Here is a 16,748-nt window from a genome sequence, read left to right as displayed (position 1 = left end):
CCGACAGACTGTGGTGTGCAACCTTTGCCAAACCAGGATTAGCAGGGGTTCCACCACTACTAGCTTAACTACCACCAGTATGCGCAGGCATATGAATGCTAAACACCCCACTCAGTGGCACCAAGCCCGTTCACCTCCGGCCGTGCACACCACTGCTCCTTCCCCTGTGTCAGCTGATAGTCAGCCCCCTGCCCAGGACCCTGGCACAAAAACCCCATCGTCGCCTCCACGGTCCTCCACAGCATCCACCAGCGTTCAGCTCTCCATACCCCAGACGCTAGAGCGGAAAAGGAAATATAGTGCAACCCACCCGCACGCCCAAGCCCTTAATGTCCCCATCTCCAGATTGCTTAGCCTGGAGATGCTGCCCTATAGGCTAGTAGAGACCGAGGCCTTTCGCAACCTCATGGCGGCGGCCGCCCCTCGGTATTCGGTCCCCAGCCGCCACTAGTTTTCCCGATGTGCCGTCCCAGCCCTGCACCAGCACGTGTCAGACAACATCATCCGTGCCCTGACCAACGCCGTTTCTGACAAGGTCCACCTGACCACGGACACGTGGACGAGTGCTGCCGGGCAGGGCCACTATATATCGCTGACGGCACATTGGGTTAACTTGGTGGAGGCTGGGACCGAGTCTGACCCTGCGGCTGGTCATATACTGCCGACGCCGAGGATTGCGGGGCCTACCTCGGTCCAGGTCTTTCAGGCCTACTATGCCTCCTCCTCCTCCCACCCCTCCTCCACCTCCTCCTCCGAACTACCATCCGTGGGCATGGCGCCATCAGTCGGTAGCTCTAGGCACAGCAGCAGTGCCGTCGCTAAGCGACAGCAGGCGGTGCTCAAACTGCTGAGCCTAGGCGATAAAAGGCACACCGCCCAAGAACTATTACAGGGCATCACGGCGCAGACTGATCTGTGGCTGGCACCGCTGAACCTGAAGCCAGGCATGGTTGTGTGTGACAACGGCCTTAACCTGGTGGCGGCTCTGCAACTCGGCAGACTGACACATGTGCCATGCCTGGCCCATGTGTTAAATCTGATAGTTCAGCGTTTCCTCAAGACATACCCCAATCTGTCTGATTTGCTCACGAAGGTGCGCCGCATCTGTGCGCATTTCAGGAAGTCCAGCACAGATGCTGCCACTCTCAGGGCAGCGCAGCGCCGCCTCCAACTGCCCGCTCACCGACTGTTGTGCGACGTGCCCACGAGGTGGAATTCAGCATTAACCATGTTATCCAGAGTTTACCAGCAGCGCAGAGCGATTGTAGACTGCCAGATGTCAACTTCCACTAGAACTGGTAGTCAGGTCAGTCAGCTTCCTCAAGTCTACAATGAGGAGTGGACGTGGATGTCTGATATCTGTCAGGTGCTGAGTAACTTCGAGGAGTCAACACAGATGGTCAGTGGCGATGCCGCCATCATCAGCCTCACCATCCCGCTGCTTGGCTTTGCGCTCGTCACAAGAGACGGGGGAAGAAGATTCCCTTGTTGATAGCCAAAGCAACCTCAGGTCTGTTTCCCAGCGCATATCGGAGGAGGTGGAGGAGGATGAGGAGGAAGAGGAGGAGAATGTTGGCGAGACAGAAGAGGGGACCATTGTTCAGTCCTTCACTGTTCAGCGTGTATGGGCAGAAGAAGAGGAGTTGGAGGAGTTGGAGGAGGAGGAAATGGACAGTCAGGCCAGTGAGGGGAGTGAATTCTTGCACGTTGGTACTCTGGCGCATATGGCAGATTTCATGCTAGGCTGCCTATCCCGTGACCCTCGCGTTCAAAGAATTTATTCCAGCACCGATTACTGGGTATTCACTCTCCTGGACCCACGGTACAAGCAAAATCTTTCCACTCTCATCCCTGGAGAGGAAAGGAGTGTGAGAATGCATGAATACCAGCAGGCCCTGGTGCACAAGCTGAAACAGTATTTCCCTTCTGACAGCGCTAGCGGCAGAGTGCGTAGTTCTGCGGGACAAGTAGCGAGGGAGAGTAGGCGAGCAGGCAGCTTGTCCAGCACTGGCAAGGGTACGCTTTACAAGGCTTTTGCCAGCTTTATGTCACCCCAGCAAGACACTGTCACCTGTCCCCAGTCTCGGCAGAGTAGGGCTGATCTTTACAGAAAGATGGTGAGGGAGTACGTAGCTGACCATACCATCGTCCTAAATGATCACACAGCTCCCTACAACTACTGGGTTTCAAAGCTGGACATGTGGCACGAACTGGCGCTGTACGCCTTGGAGGTTCTTGCCTGCCCTGCCGCTAGCGTCTTGTCCGAGCGGGTTTTCAGTGCAGCTGGTGGCATCATCACCGATAAGCGTACACGCCTGTCGACTGACAGCGCTGACGCTTATTAAGATGAATAAAGCCTGGATTTCTCATAATTTCCAATCTCCACCAGGTGAAGGAAGCTCAACCTGAATAATTTATGCACTCCTCCTCCTCATTTTCCTCCTTCTCCTCCTCTTTGTACACTAAAGCAGAGGAAACTGGCTATTTTTTGACAGGGCCCACTGGCTCTAGCTATAGTACTTTATGCATTTAATTTTTCTGGAGGGCCACCTACCCGGTCCTCTGTTTTAAACAATTTTTGGGAGTGCCACATACAGGCACTCAATCTATTCAATTTTTCTGGAGGGCCACCTACCTGCTCCTCTGGTTTGAAAACTTTTTTGGACTGCCACATACAGGCACTCAATCTATTTCATTTTTCTGGAGGGCCACCTACCTGCTCCTCTGGTTTGAAAACTTTTTTGGACTGCCACATACAGGCACTCAATCTATTTCATTTTTCTGGAGGACCACCTACCTGCTCCTCTGGTTTGAAAACTTTTTTGGACTGCCACATACAGGCACTCAATCTATTTCATTTTTCTGGAGGGCCACCTACCTGCTCCTCTGGTTTGAAAACTTTTTTGGACTGCCACATACAGGCACTATCCAAATTAAATTGTCTCCATAGCAGCCTCCACACGTTGTCTCCATTGCTACCTCCAAAAGTCGTCCACATAGCTGCCTCCATACATCGTCCCCTTATCAAACGAGGTGTGTCAGGCAGGAATTTGGGTTGTTTTCATGGATTCCACATCAAAGTTGTTAACTTTGTCGCCACCCTGCTGTGTTATCCACAAAATATACTGGCAAACTTTAATGATTAACCGATATTATTTCAGCGCTTCTTGCGCATCTGTTGATTACACTGCTGTGTAATCCACAAAATATACTGCCAAACTTTTACCATTTACGGATATTATTTCAGCGCTTCTTGCGCATCTGTTTACATTCCCCTCACCCGCCATATCCCAAACTTATAAGAACGCTACTACACTTAACTTGGTGGAGGCTGGGACCGAGTCTGACCCTGGGGCTGGTCATATACTGCCGACGCCGAGGATTGCGGGGCCTACCTCGGTCCAGGTCTCAAAGGCCTACTATACCTCCTCCTCCTCCCACCCCTCCTCCACCCCCTCCTCCTCCGAATTACCATCCGTGGGCATGGCGCCATCAGTCGGTAGCTCTAGGCACAGCAGCAGTGCAGTCGCTAAGCGACAGCAGGCGGTGCTCAAACTGCTGAGCCTAGGCGATAAAAGGCACACCGCCCAAGAGCTATTACAGGGCATTCCACATCAAACTTGTTAACTTATCAAACGAGCTGTGTCAGGCAGAATTTTGGGTTGTTTTCATGGCTTCCACAACAAACTTGTTAACTTTGTCGCCACCCTGCTGTGTAATCCACAAAATATACTGGCAAACTTTTATCATTTACCAATATTATTTCAGCGCTTCTTGCGCATCTGTTTACATTCCCCTCACCCGCCATATCCCAAACTTATAAGAACGCTACTACACTTGATCTTATACAAAAGGTTCTTAGAAGTGCTGTTTGGGGAGTAGCCTAGAGACAGGGGCTTGGATTGGCGAAAGCTCGCCTGGAAGCGGAGCGCCAGCTCCATCCCAAGATCCAACTAACATAGTTTTAACTGCAGCACCTTTAATCTACTACTAGTTCACTGCCTCCATAATAATAATAATAATAATAATAATCTTTATTTATATAGCGCCATCATATTCCGTAGCGCTTTACAAATCATAGGAAACAAATACAAATGTAATGTAACAGAGCACAACATTTGTATGGAACAACAGGAGTGAGGTCCCTGCTCGCCAGAGCTTACGGTTTATGAAGATGATGGGGTAACACGAGGTAAAAGAATATTTAATGGTCAAGCCATTCTTCTTAGGGAATAGAACAAAATATAATAAATGGAATTGCTGTTGCTTGAACCACTCAGCCGTCATCTTATATACCAGGTCCAGGGTGAATGGGACTGCAGAGAAGTCTGGTGCCTGTTGGTTGCTGGATAACAGATGGGAGGACGACACAGGACGGGTTAGTAGAAGGGTTAAAACTTCATGCAGTTAATGAGTGTTATAGGCTTGCCTAAAGAAATGGGTTTTAAGAGCACGTTTGAAACTTTGGAGGTTAGGTATTAGTCTGATAGTCCGGGGCAGAGCATTCCATAGAATTGGTGCAGCTCTAGAGAAGTCTTGGAGACGCGAGTGGGAGGTCCGCACTAGGGTAGAGGTTAATCTAAGATCACTGGCGGATCTAAGAGCACGGGTTGGGCGATAGACTGAGATAAGAGAGGAGAGGTAGGGGGGTGCAGCATTATACAGAGCTTTATGGATGAGGGTTATTATTTTAAACTGTATTCGAAAGGAGACTGGCAGCCAGTGCAGCGACTGGCATGAACTGTAGGCATACATGGTCCCCTTATCAAACGAGCTCTGTCAGGCAGAATTTTGGGTTGTTTTCATGGCTTCCACAACAAACTTGTTAACTTTGTCGCCACCCTGCTGTGTAATCCACAAAATATACTGGCAAACTTTTATCATTTACCAATATTATTTCAGCGCTTCTTGCGCATCTGTTTACATTCCCCTCACCCGCCATATCCTAAACTTATAAGAACGCTACTACACTTGATCTTATACAAAAGGTTCTTAGAAGTGCTGTTTGGGGAGTAGCCTAGAGACAGGGGCTTGGATTGGCGAAAGCTTGCCTGGCAGCGGAGCGCCAGCTCCATCCCAAGATCCAACTAACATAGTTTTAACTGCAGCACCTTTAATCTACTACTAGTTCACTGCCTCCATACATGGTCCCCTTATCAAACGATCTGTGTCAGGCAGAATTTTGGGTTGTTTTCATGGCTTCCACATCAAACTTGTTAACTTTGTCGCCACCCTGCTGTGTAATCCACAAAATATACTGGCAAACTTTTATCATTTACCGATATTATTTGAGCGCTTCTTGCTCACCTCCTTTGGTTCCTCTCTGCCACCCATTGGTTTTAAGCCTGAGTCCATTTGGGGTATGTTGCCAAGACACTCTCTAGCCTGCCGCTGCTGCCGCTGCCTCTGCATGCCGTCCCCTATAGTGTCAGGGTCAATTATTGGATGTTTTAGATGCTATCTAGCTTCATTCTGTCACTCTGTCATGGCCATGCTGTTGCCCATAATTTTGGCATAATGGTGCGTTTAAGCAGCCTCAGAGGCATTCATGCATGCTGCCCCTGCTGTTTCCTGTCCATTTCCGTGGTGTTTCCATCCTTTTCTGAGGTTTCCAGGTGTTTGGCCAAGCTTCCCTGTGCAGAGCCTTGGTCCCCTTGAAAAATGCTCGAGTCTCCCATTGACTTCAATGGGGCTCGTTATTCGAGACGAGCACTCGAGCATCGGGAAAAGTTCGTCTCGAATAACGAGTACCCGAGCATTTTAGTGCTCGCTCATCTCTAGTCATTATGCTGCAACCCTTCTTAACCACCAAGTGGTAAAACTATTTCTATTGGCTGCTCTGCAGTCAACATAGGATATCTATGTTGTGGGGGAAAAGATTTAGTGTGTGAGTATAAAAACACTTCAGTCAGTAGGAGGAGGTGCACATTGGTGAAGCATTACTATTTAAATAGTAGTGACTAACATGTCCTTGGGACTGCTCAATAGTATGAAATCTGTGAGTACTCCATACACTCCTTTTCATTAGTCCAGTCTACCTGGGAGCAGCCATGCTAACTGCAAGCTCATCATGATCACCATATAAAAAAAATTACAAAAACTTTTGTCCCTCATGCTCCATAAAAAAGGAACAAAATGCAAACAAAATTTCATATATAGCAAAAGTACAAATCAAAAAGAAACCCTCTCATAGCTCAAAAAAAAAAAGTTATGCCTTCCAGAAGATAGGGTAGCAAAAAGTTTGTCTCAGTTTTTTTTTACTCAAGTAAGTTTTTAATTTGAAAAGTTAGTAAAACATAAAAATATACTATATAACATTAATGTAATAAAACAATAAAAAAATGTTTTGAATAGTTATTCACAGTATTACTGCTGCAAACAAACTCAAAGGTATGATTCAAAAGCTCTGCAGGGCTGCTACTGAAGACTATCTGCAACTTTATGTGTTTTTTTTTTTTTTTTAATTCTGATACCCCATAAGAAAGGGTTTTAAAATTTCACCAATAAAACTGGTTCCATAAGCTCTAATATAACTACATAAAAAACGTCACATGCTTTAAGATAAAAGTGACTGGCGTAGGGAGAGAAATGTATAAGTAATTTGAAAGCCTGGTACACATTAGCTTTAGCATTAATGGGGGAAAAGACACCAGAATTCCCCCCCCCTTCTAAAATTAGTGCAGAATTTAGTGTACCCAATGTATTTTCCAAAGCAATATATTATTTTCATCTCAAAAATAAACAATTGCAACACCTGCAGAGTAAAATGTTTGTTTTTTTTATTCCATGTAGATTGTTCAGAGCCTTGAAATATCCTGGAATTTACATAAATTCGAATTTATATTGGGAGTTTCTATTATATGTTTCGAAATTCCATCAAAAACAGTAATGATCCCAAAAAAGTAGATTCTAAAATCTTGAAAATACTGAAAACCAATGTTCGATTTCTAAGCCGACTGACATCAAAATAATTATCCAGACATTTTAAATATGGAAAATGTTATTCAGCAACTAATTTAGGTGTTAAAAGTATCTGCCTGAAAGCGAGATCATTTTGTATTTTAAAAGAACATAGTAAAAAGTATAACAACACAAAGCAGAGATATGACGTAAGTCAGCAACTAATTTGTCTGGTACGACTATTTGTTTGAAAATGCATAACTTGTCAATTAAAATTCTAAAAATCTAAAAATAACTTGGGTAAGTTAAAGCCTTCTAAAGTTATCACTGCAATTTGTGTCTGATTTGAAAAACAGATCTTGGTCCTAAAGGTGGAAATTAACCTGGTCCTTAGTGGTTAATATGCATACACTGAAAAACCAATTAAATTCAGAAGGCAGAAGTAATACACATCTCCTCTTTCTTTCTCAGCAGGAAAACCCCCTTATCAGTTGGTTATATAAACTGTATTAGGTGTTATTTTTTGGCATCTGCTGCCTTGAAACAAGAAGGAACAGTTACTACTGAATAAGGTTTTGACTACCTAACATGAATGGCTCATGTAGGAATACTACATTTAAAACATTACCAAATATTACTCACTTCCTCTACCCTGATGCTCTGCTCTGATGAAACCTTTTTCAAGAGACCCTGAAAATTAAAAGAAAAATATTTTAGAGATTTTTTTATTGGTTCAAGTCTGAAATGTAGTTTCTAGCATACTTGATACATGATAGACTTTTGTCTGGTATCTAGTGAACTTTTTTGTACTCATAGAATATGTGAAACAATAGCAAGAAAATTTACAAAAATTAATAAGGCAAGAGCTGTAACAAGTAAAAACAGCAAATGTATAAAGCCCTAACTAAATGAAATCTTACTTTGCCTCCAACCTACCCTATCTTCCATGGTTTCTCCAAAAGTGTCCACTGCTTCCTTTTACTCTCATGATCTATAAGCAATGATGGGCATTTGCATTCCTGAGCAAACATGAACCCACTTGCTTTATAGGTTTCATAATTCATAGTGGGGAATTTATGCGCTGGTGCATGATACGCCAGCATATAATTTTACCCCTATGCTCACTTGGCATAAGGGGAAAAATAATTGAAATTCCTGGTGGTGCTCTTGGAATTGTGCAAAAGCCATAAGAAATCTCTTTCTTATAGAATATCCCTTTACTTAAGTCTTATACTTAACACTATTATTATTATAATTTTGAGTTAATACAACTGTAGCACAATCAGTTCTTTCCCAGGCTGTGAGTGTTCTGCTCCAGTTCTGTACCGTAGAATGTGCTGACTTTAAGAAGTTGTAAGCCTTACAGTCTGTTCCAAGCTTTCTTGAGGCTGTGAAGTCCTCTTTCCTCTGTTGCATTTTCCATTAACCATTTTTCATCAGCTTGTTACTTGATTAATTGCCTCAGTAAATGTTTTTTTTTATGGATTAAGGGACGCTGGCCCTTCAAGTCCTAAAGAGCCGGCGCGTGCGCCCTAGCAGGAGTACAGCCAGGAGCGTGGAGAGGTGAGTCCAGGCCGGGGAGCGGGACAGTAGCAGCGGGGACCGCGACACATAGAGGGGCACGTGTGTGCCCGCGATCCACAGCAAGGATCACGGGTGCATTTGTGACAGTACCCCCCCTTTAGGGCCCCTCTTCTTCTTTGACCTCCTCTTCTTATTGGTCCCAGGACATCTCTGGAGGGAACTAAGAAGCTGGAAATTCGTCAGGCCAGGAGGCGGTGAAGCCCAGCAGCGAGAATGACAGTCTGGTCCCCAACTCAGGATCTCACCAGTCTTCCAGTTGAGGACCGGAGCATGGAGTTGTAGCCATGGAAGACCTAGAAGAAGAGATGATGTGGATCATGGCAGAACATAGAAAACCAGAGTCTCTTTGTGATGAGCTCCAACTTGGAGAGAAATTGGCTCAGTGCGATACTGGACCGGTTCAGACAGGACTTGACCATCCACGGAAGACAGGGATAGCGGATTCTTGAGTGGAACCACCGGATTGTGATGCTAGGAGATCAGGGCAGCATCCACAAAATTCCCCATAGAACCATTGTCCAGGAATGCTGAAATTTGCACAGGAGAGCGAGCACCGACATCTAGGAGCACAGGAACCGATGTGGAGACACGGCATTGACACCTAGGGAAGTACCTCCCAGAAGTTCAGGGTGTTGGGGTTTTCTGGACGTGGGAGAACGGACAGGACAAGCCCCAATAGGGTGTTCGGGGCTAGCGCAGTACAGGCAAAGTTTCTCCCGGAGACGCCTGGATCGTTCCTGGATGGAACGCTCCTGTTCAGACTGTGTGACTGGAGGCTGAGGCGGTTCTTGGAAAACTGGAGCCAAGCGTGACTGACATGGAAGCCGAACTTGAGGGTGCTCGTGATTCAATTCTTCATCATGATGTGATAAGACCACTCAGAGTAGCCGGCAGGTCACGGGCAGCCAGTGCGTCTTTCACCTGGGGGGACAGTCCTTGCCTGAAGGTAGCTGACAAGGCCGCATCATTCCAGGAGAGCTCGGAGGCTAGGGTGCGGAACTTGGCGGTGTACTCGCCCACAGAAGAGTGTCCTTGGCGCAAGTTCAGCAGGGCCGTTTCAACTAAGGAGCAACGAGCGGGTTCTTCAAATACAGAGCGAAATTCAGCCAGAAACGTAGCATGGGAGGCCGTGACTGGGTCGTTTCTGTCCAACAGAGGAGTAGCTCAGGCCAGGGCCTTCCCGGAGAGGAGGCTCAGGATGAATGCCACTGTAGAGCATTCAGAGACAAACTGAGTTGGCATAAGTTCAAAGTGCAATGAGCAGTGGGTGATGAAGCCCCTGCAGAGTTTCGGGTCACCATCAAATTTTTCGGGCATAGAAAGTCTCAGTCTTGGCTCTGCTGCCGGTGGAAAAGCCGGGGTGGATGGAGGGGAAGCAGGAGTGGATTCAGAAGCCTGATGCTGGGAGTCGATCAGTTGTTGAAGAGTGGAGGCAACTTTGCCTAGTAATAAATACCAAATAGAAGATAACCACTACACAGTAACACGTCCCTATACTGAAAGCAAAGTGTGAATACCAATAGTAGTACACAGGACCACATTAGCCAAAAATCACAATACATGAAACAATAAAGTACAATACTCAAATTTTATTCCCACAAGGTAACCAAAAAGGACAAGACAATTTAAAAACATGACCTAAAATACACAACAACAAACACACATGAGCGGTGGTGGTCAATTAAATCACAAATCGACCTCAGTAGGTATAAAAGTAAACATTTGAGAGCAAAATGCATATAATTAGATAGATACCAAAGCCCAACAGTCAATTTGCCCAAATAAGAAAGAGGGCGTTACATGTCTAAGTGCTTACCACTCTAACACAGGGCTCTCAAGACCACCACCGCAGCACCCCGACGTACGTTTCGCCGTCGCTTTCTCAAGTGACACATAGAGGGGCACGTGTTGGTTGGTTCATTAACCCCTTCCCAACATTTGACGTAATAGTACTGCATCGCGGGAGGTGCGTTCCCGCAAAATGCAGTACTATTACGTCAAGCTTCTGGCGCCGGCTCCTGAACGGAGCCGGCGCCAGAAGCTGTGGGTGTCGGCTATATATTATAGCTGACACCCGCCTCTAACACCCGCGATCGGAGATTTCTCCGATCGCGGGTGTTAACCCCTAACACGCCGCGGTCCCGCTGACCGCGGTGTGTTAGAGGCATTTAAAGTTTAATTAAAGCGGAATCGGAACCCCCCCCCCCCCCCGCGGCGCTTACCAAACACCACATTTCCCTTTACACAAGTAATAAAGTATTAAAAACACTAAATCACAAAAAAACCCCACTTATTTGGTATCGCCGCGTCCGTAACAATCTGTACAATAAATCCTAATCATAATTGGACCCGCTCGGTGAACGTGGTAAAAAAAAAAAAAAAACTTGCCAAAAATTGAAACTTTTTATCAAATTGCTTTACAAAAAAAGTTCTAAAAAGTGATCTGAAAAAGTTACAAGCACCAAAATGATACCAATGAAATGAACAACTTGTCACGCAAAAAATAAGCTTACAACCAGCTCTGTAAACAAAAAAATACTATAATTATGCCGCTATAAGAATGGCAATACTAAAACAAATGCACATTTTTCTATTCTAGTTTTCCTTCAATAAAATTGGACAAATAAAAATAAAACTATATAAATGAGGTATCACCGTAATCGTAGTGATCCATAGAATAAAGATAATATATTATTGTTATGCTACAGTGAACACCCCCCCCCCCAAAAAAAAATGCTAAAAATCCAAAATAAGAGTTGATGATTTTATTTTCCTCCACACGTAAAAAGTTAATAAAATTGCTTCAATAAGCTAAAACCCCACTAAAATTAAGTTTTTTTTACAGTGCATCTCGTCTTGCAAAAAATAAGCCCTTATTTGTCTAAATTGCTTAAAAAATAAATAAAGATTGTATAGCCTATTCCCAATGAGCGTTGTTATAGAACGGTGCGGCGGGTAGTGACTTGCCAACACCGGTCAGGGTAAGACGGCGGCTGTTCACTGATCGGTGTAAGACGGCGGCTGTTCCTGACAGCCATCCATCCTGCCCCATGGACCAGAAGGGTTATGTCCCCCCCCCCCCCCCACAGTTTATTATCGCTGCTATTGGCTCATCAATTCAGTAGAGCCAATAGCAGCGAATTTACTTATGACGTCAGTAATACCGGTCACCATGTCTGTAGACACGGTGATCGGGGCAGGGTGGTGGCTGTTCCTGACAGCCACCAATTTTGCCTTGCGGTCCAGAGGGGTTTTGTTACCTCCCTCTGTCCATGTTTGCCGCTATCGGCTGGACGATTTGGTCCAGCCAAAAGCAGCAATATTCGTCACAATGGGCATCGCTAGGGTGAATAAGAGCAACACTTGGCGATAATTTCCCTACTAAAACGAAGATATGGTACAAAAGTGCTGGCTGTGCACATTGTACAGATGATGCTGTACAACTCTTATGAGCTGTTGCAATGTGCAGGTCCTGCCGTATCATTTCTCCGTTTTCAAGAGGAAGATATTAGGAAACTAATATTGGTACAAGAAGGACAGGGCCCCAGTACCTCTGGTTTAGATGTTCCTGTATTTTGCCAGGGCAGCATTTTCCCGGTGAATTCTGCTGCTTCTAATGGTAGGACTCAATAAAGAGTCTGTTCCAAAAGAGGAGTTAGGATGGACACTACATACTACTAAGAGACCTGCGACAACTCCAGAGTGACAAAAGTTTAGTTGGTCCCCTGGTATATTCCACCTCCTTCTACACTAGACACCTCCTTCTACACTAGACATTCACAATTCACGCCCAACCTATTGTGAATTAATTTCGGTAAAATGAATAATTGTAACAACTGTTATGTCCCGTTGCTCCCTATACCCCTCCATTATTTCATAAGGGGCGCCACATAACGGGCACTGAACTTTCCATTGCACATCGTATTTGGAAACCACCTATATGTTCAAAATGCTCATTTCATGCTCTCATGTGTATTACACTACACTACATATTACACCTTGCTATATTCCCCAAGGGGTGTACATTCAACAATTAGGGTCACTTTTTGGGTTTTCCTCTGTTTTGGTACCACTACGGCTCTCCAAATGTATCCTGACACATGTGAAGGATTTCTTGCAAATTTGGCCTCTAAAACACAAACATCCCTCTTTTCCTCTACTGTGCGCCGATAAAGCATTTTATATGCACATGTGGGGTACTTCTACACTCGGGAGAAATAGTTTTACACCTTTTTGGGGGTTATTTAATATATTATCCCTTGTGGCTTACATAAATATAGGGGTAAAGTGACATTTATAGGAAAATTTTCCCCTTTTTAATGATTAGGGCCTAATTGGATCATTCACCTGTAGGGGCAAATACATATATTACACATTGCAAAATTCTCTAAGGGGTGTGCATTCAAAGATTAGGGTCACTTTTCGGATTCTTATCTGTTTTATACCACTAGGGTTCTCCAAATGCATCTCAAACATTTCTGTCAAATTTGGCTTCTAAAAGGCAAACATTCCCCTTTCCTTTTACTGTGCGCCCATACAACATTTTATATACACATGTGGGGTACTTCTACACTTGAGAAAAATAGCTTTACACATTTTGGGGGGTTTTTACATTTTTTTATCCCTTGTGGCTATATAAAATTAGGAGTAAAATGACCTTTATAAGAAAATGTTCACCTTTTATCTATTTAAGTCCTAAATAAATCAAACACCTTTACGGACAAATACACATATTACACCTTGCTAAATTCTCTAAGGGGTGTGCTTTCCAAAATGGTGAAACTTGTTGGGGTTCCCCTTTGTTTTGGTACCACTACGGCTCTCTAAATGCATCTTGACACATGTAAAGGATGTTTGTCAAATTTGGCTTCTAAAAGGCCAACGCCCCTCTTTCCCTTCTGATCTTCACTGCGTACCCATACAACATTTTATTTGCATGTGTGGGGCAATTTTATACTCGGGAGAAATGCTAGTACACATTTTTTGGGGTTGTTTCATCTTTAATGCCTTATGGGATACAAAAATTAGCCGTAAAAGTGACTTTTTGGGGAAAATGTTCACCTATTTCCTTTTAGGGACCTAATTGAAGCAAACACCTGTAGGGGAAAATACACATATTACACCTTGCTGAATTCTCCAAAGGGTGCACTTTCCAAAATGGTGACACTTGTTGGGGTTCCCCTCTGTTTTGGTACAACTAGGGCTCTCCAAATGCATCCTGACACATGTAAAGGGTGATTGTCAGAAATCTGACCATGGTCAGACAGATGCACAGCTCATTATATCAAACACAGTAAATCAGAGCTTTGTGTTATAATGCGCTTTCTAAACTGTGTGACCATGGTCAGATTTCTGTCCACTAGTAGTAAACATAGAAGCTTTCTATGAAAAAAATAAATCAATAAAATATAGAAAGCATTGATACAGAAAGTATATTGGAAAATTGTATAACTTTTTATCACAAAAAGAATGACATTAATTTTCTGTAATGAGAATACCCCTTTAAAGAGTAACTGTAAAGGTTTTTTTTACAAATCAATAGGTCTTGGGATGTAAAACAACTTTGCCTATTATCTTTGTTGCTTATATTCAGTAGTTTCCTTGCTTTCTCCCTCAGATTACCTCAGAGCTGCAATGGTTGCCTCCTCTACATGTGCTGATAAGCCCTATGAGACCATAATTTGTTTACATTATGTTTCTTGGTTGGTTTAATGGGAGGGGAAGAGCTTTTGCTCCCTGCTCACAGAGGAGGAGGTCATGTGAGAGTGTATGAAGCAAAGCTGGATGTAACCAAGACAGTGGATACAGATGTCTCTTGCTCAGAATAGTGAGGTTCAAGATCTCTTTGTTCTCTATAAGCCCCTCCACCCCAGTCTATGATTCTATAGAACTTTCTCTGTCTTTTTCTCCTCTTCATGTTGCTCCCTTCCCCCACTTCGTTATCGGCAGTATCAGCTCTGTGCAGATAAGCTATCAACCCTTGGTGCTCACACAGCACAGGCTATAGACTTCATGTACTAATGATTTCTATCACTTATTACATGTCCCCTGATGGAAGCTGCCAGGCTGCCATCATATACTACATCCTTTATGTGACCTGGGCAGTGTTAACTGGATTTACTTTTGGGAAACTAAATGGATTTACACTTTCAGAACAGAAATTGCCATAACTTTGGAAAGGAACTGGGAAATCCTGGGGGAACGTCTTCACTACAATCTCGAGACGAATCCAGGCAATATGGAAAAAAGCAGAGGACAAGCGCTCCGGACTCAAGGAGTAACTAACATATAGTTAGGTAAAAAGCTAATATATGTATTCTGCTCACCTTGTTCTAAGATGGTATAGGTTTTGAGTATAAATGGTATGCTGCTGGCCGTCGGCTCCGTCCTCAGAGCAGATAGGCAGATCCCGCTGCCATTGCTCAGGGAGATATAGTGTATAAGTATGCTGGAAGATGATTGGAGACTAGAAAATGAAGGCGCTGCATCCGCTTCAGGTAATTCTTAAAACAATGTATTTTTTATTTGTATAATGCTACGCGTTTCGATCTCGAAACGAGATCTTCATCAGGCATAAAAACATACATAGATGTTTGTTTCTATGCCTGATGAAGATCTCGGTTCGAGATCGAAATGCGTAGCATTATACAAATAAAAAATACATTGTTTTAAGAATTACCTGAAGCGGATGCAGCGCCTTCATTTTCTAGTCTCCGATCATCTTCCCGCGTGCTTATACACTATAACTTTGGAAAGAAAAGGGTAAGCAGCACTAAGTAGGCATTGTTCTGTTTGTTTTCAAAGGGGGAATCACATAAAATCACTATAGCTTTACAGTTACGCTTTAAGCCTTTATAATTCCCCTGCAGCTTTCCAAGATATTTGGACATCTGTTACAATTATTTTGATAACTTCTTTCATCATTTCATACCAAACTTCTCTATCTTGCAGGTCTTTGTTTTTTTCTTAAAGGTACTTCATACATATGAAAAGAATCTCACTTATCTGTACCTCTAAGAAACTTCATAAAGCCAAATTTCCCTTTTTCTTCACTGATTTATTTCTCAGCTCCACTTCCAGATGATCTGTATGACATATGTGACTCCTCAGACCAAGAAGAGCCCCAGCACATCAAATCAATTCATGTTATATTTATGTCTCAAGTTCAAGTGAAGGACATCACTCCTGGTTCCCATGGATTATTACAATTCTAAACTTGATGTTACACCAAACGAATTTTCCACAAGATATCCTTGAGTTCATTTCTTCATGTTCATTCTGTGCACAAGGTCTCACAGAAAAGGCCTGCTGTAATTTTACATTCTCAGACATTTATCTTTTTATAACATATATCATACATCATCTGCATGATCTTCCATAGCATTCTGTGTCTTATGGAGTTCAATTCACATCCAAATTCTGTAGATCACTGTGTAAACTTCTTTAGATTGAATTAGACATCACATGTGTATACCATTCTACCACATGGATCAAAAGAATATTTCTCTCATTTAGTCACTAAGGGGCAAATTTATTTGAGACACAAGGTCTGTTATTTTGGCGCACTAATTGTGTGGTTTCAGACTGTGATTTTAGATTGTGCTGAAAGGGCTTAATAATTTGCCGCATGGCAGAAAGTGTCTTAAATGATTCTCCACTTTCATGAAGGTGTTATAGAACTTGGTAGACTTGCTCTATATAGGTCTATGTGCAACACAAATTGTGCCAGAAAAAGGTGTCAGTAAACTACAAGTGCAGTCAAAGTGTCAGGGATAAAAAAAACTATGTAACTTAGAGAGACTAAGTTATTTAAAGTTCTGAGCATTGTAAAAAGATGAAATTTATGGCGCTGACACATAATAAATAGGTCATAGGAAGTGCACCAGAAAGTGTGGAGGACACAGTGCTCAAATGGCCCTACTTAAAAGGAAATCTACCACTCAATTTCACCTGTACAAAGCTCCACCACAGCTGTGTAGAGGTGAACATGGGCATTGAAGCCATACCTTTACTTTGGTGAACAGCAGGCTCCTTCATTTTAAAACTTTATCTTATCTTTATGTAAATGAGACAGATGTGTTTTGGGTGCTTCTGTGCTCTGGCTTCACCCCTCCCACAGCATGTCTACTCCTGCTGCTTCCTAAGAAATTGCCCTTATTAGATGACATCACCCGGCTCTCTCCTTCACTGCCAGGTGAGGTTGTGTAGCCGCAGTGAGTAGCGGATGACAGCGATTTAGACAGTGAGATGTAACAATTCTGGAG

General features: G+C 43.6%; 1 protein-coding gene across 2 annotated transcripts in view; it reads right to left on the bottom strand.

The window, feature by feature from the left end:
- Positions 1-16,748, bottom strand: part of RAMP3 (receptor activity modifying protein 3) — a 157,285-nt gene that overhangs the window by 103,253 nt on the left and 37,284 nt on the right. For both annotated transcript variants that reach the window (XM_072153113.1, XM_072153112.1), the window contains exon 2: positions 7,543-7,590. In XM_072153113.1, coding sequence (XP_072009214.1) covers positions 7,543-7,590 — 48 coding nt within the window. The remainder of the gene's footprint in view (positions 1-7,542; positions 7,591-16,748) is intronic.

Source organism: Engystomops pustulosus, chromosome 5 (assembly GCF_040894005.1).
Source record: "Engystomops pustulosus chromosome 5, aEngPut4.maternal, whole genome shotgun sequence".
Taxonomy (NCBI): domain Eukaryota; kingdom Metazoa; phylum Chordata; class Amphibia; order Anura; family Leptodactylidae; genus Engystomops; species Engystomops pustulosus.
The sequence above is the reverse complement of the archived record's forward strand: the minus strand, read 5'-3'. Positions and strand labels throughout refer to the sequence as shown.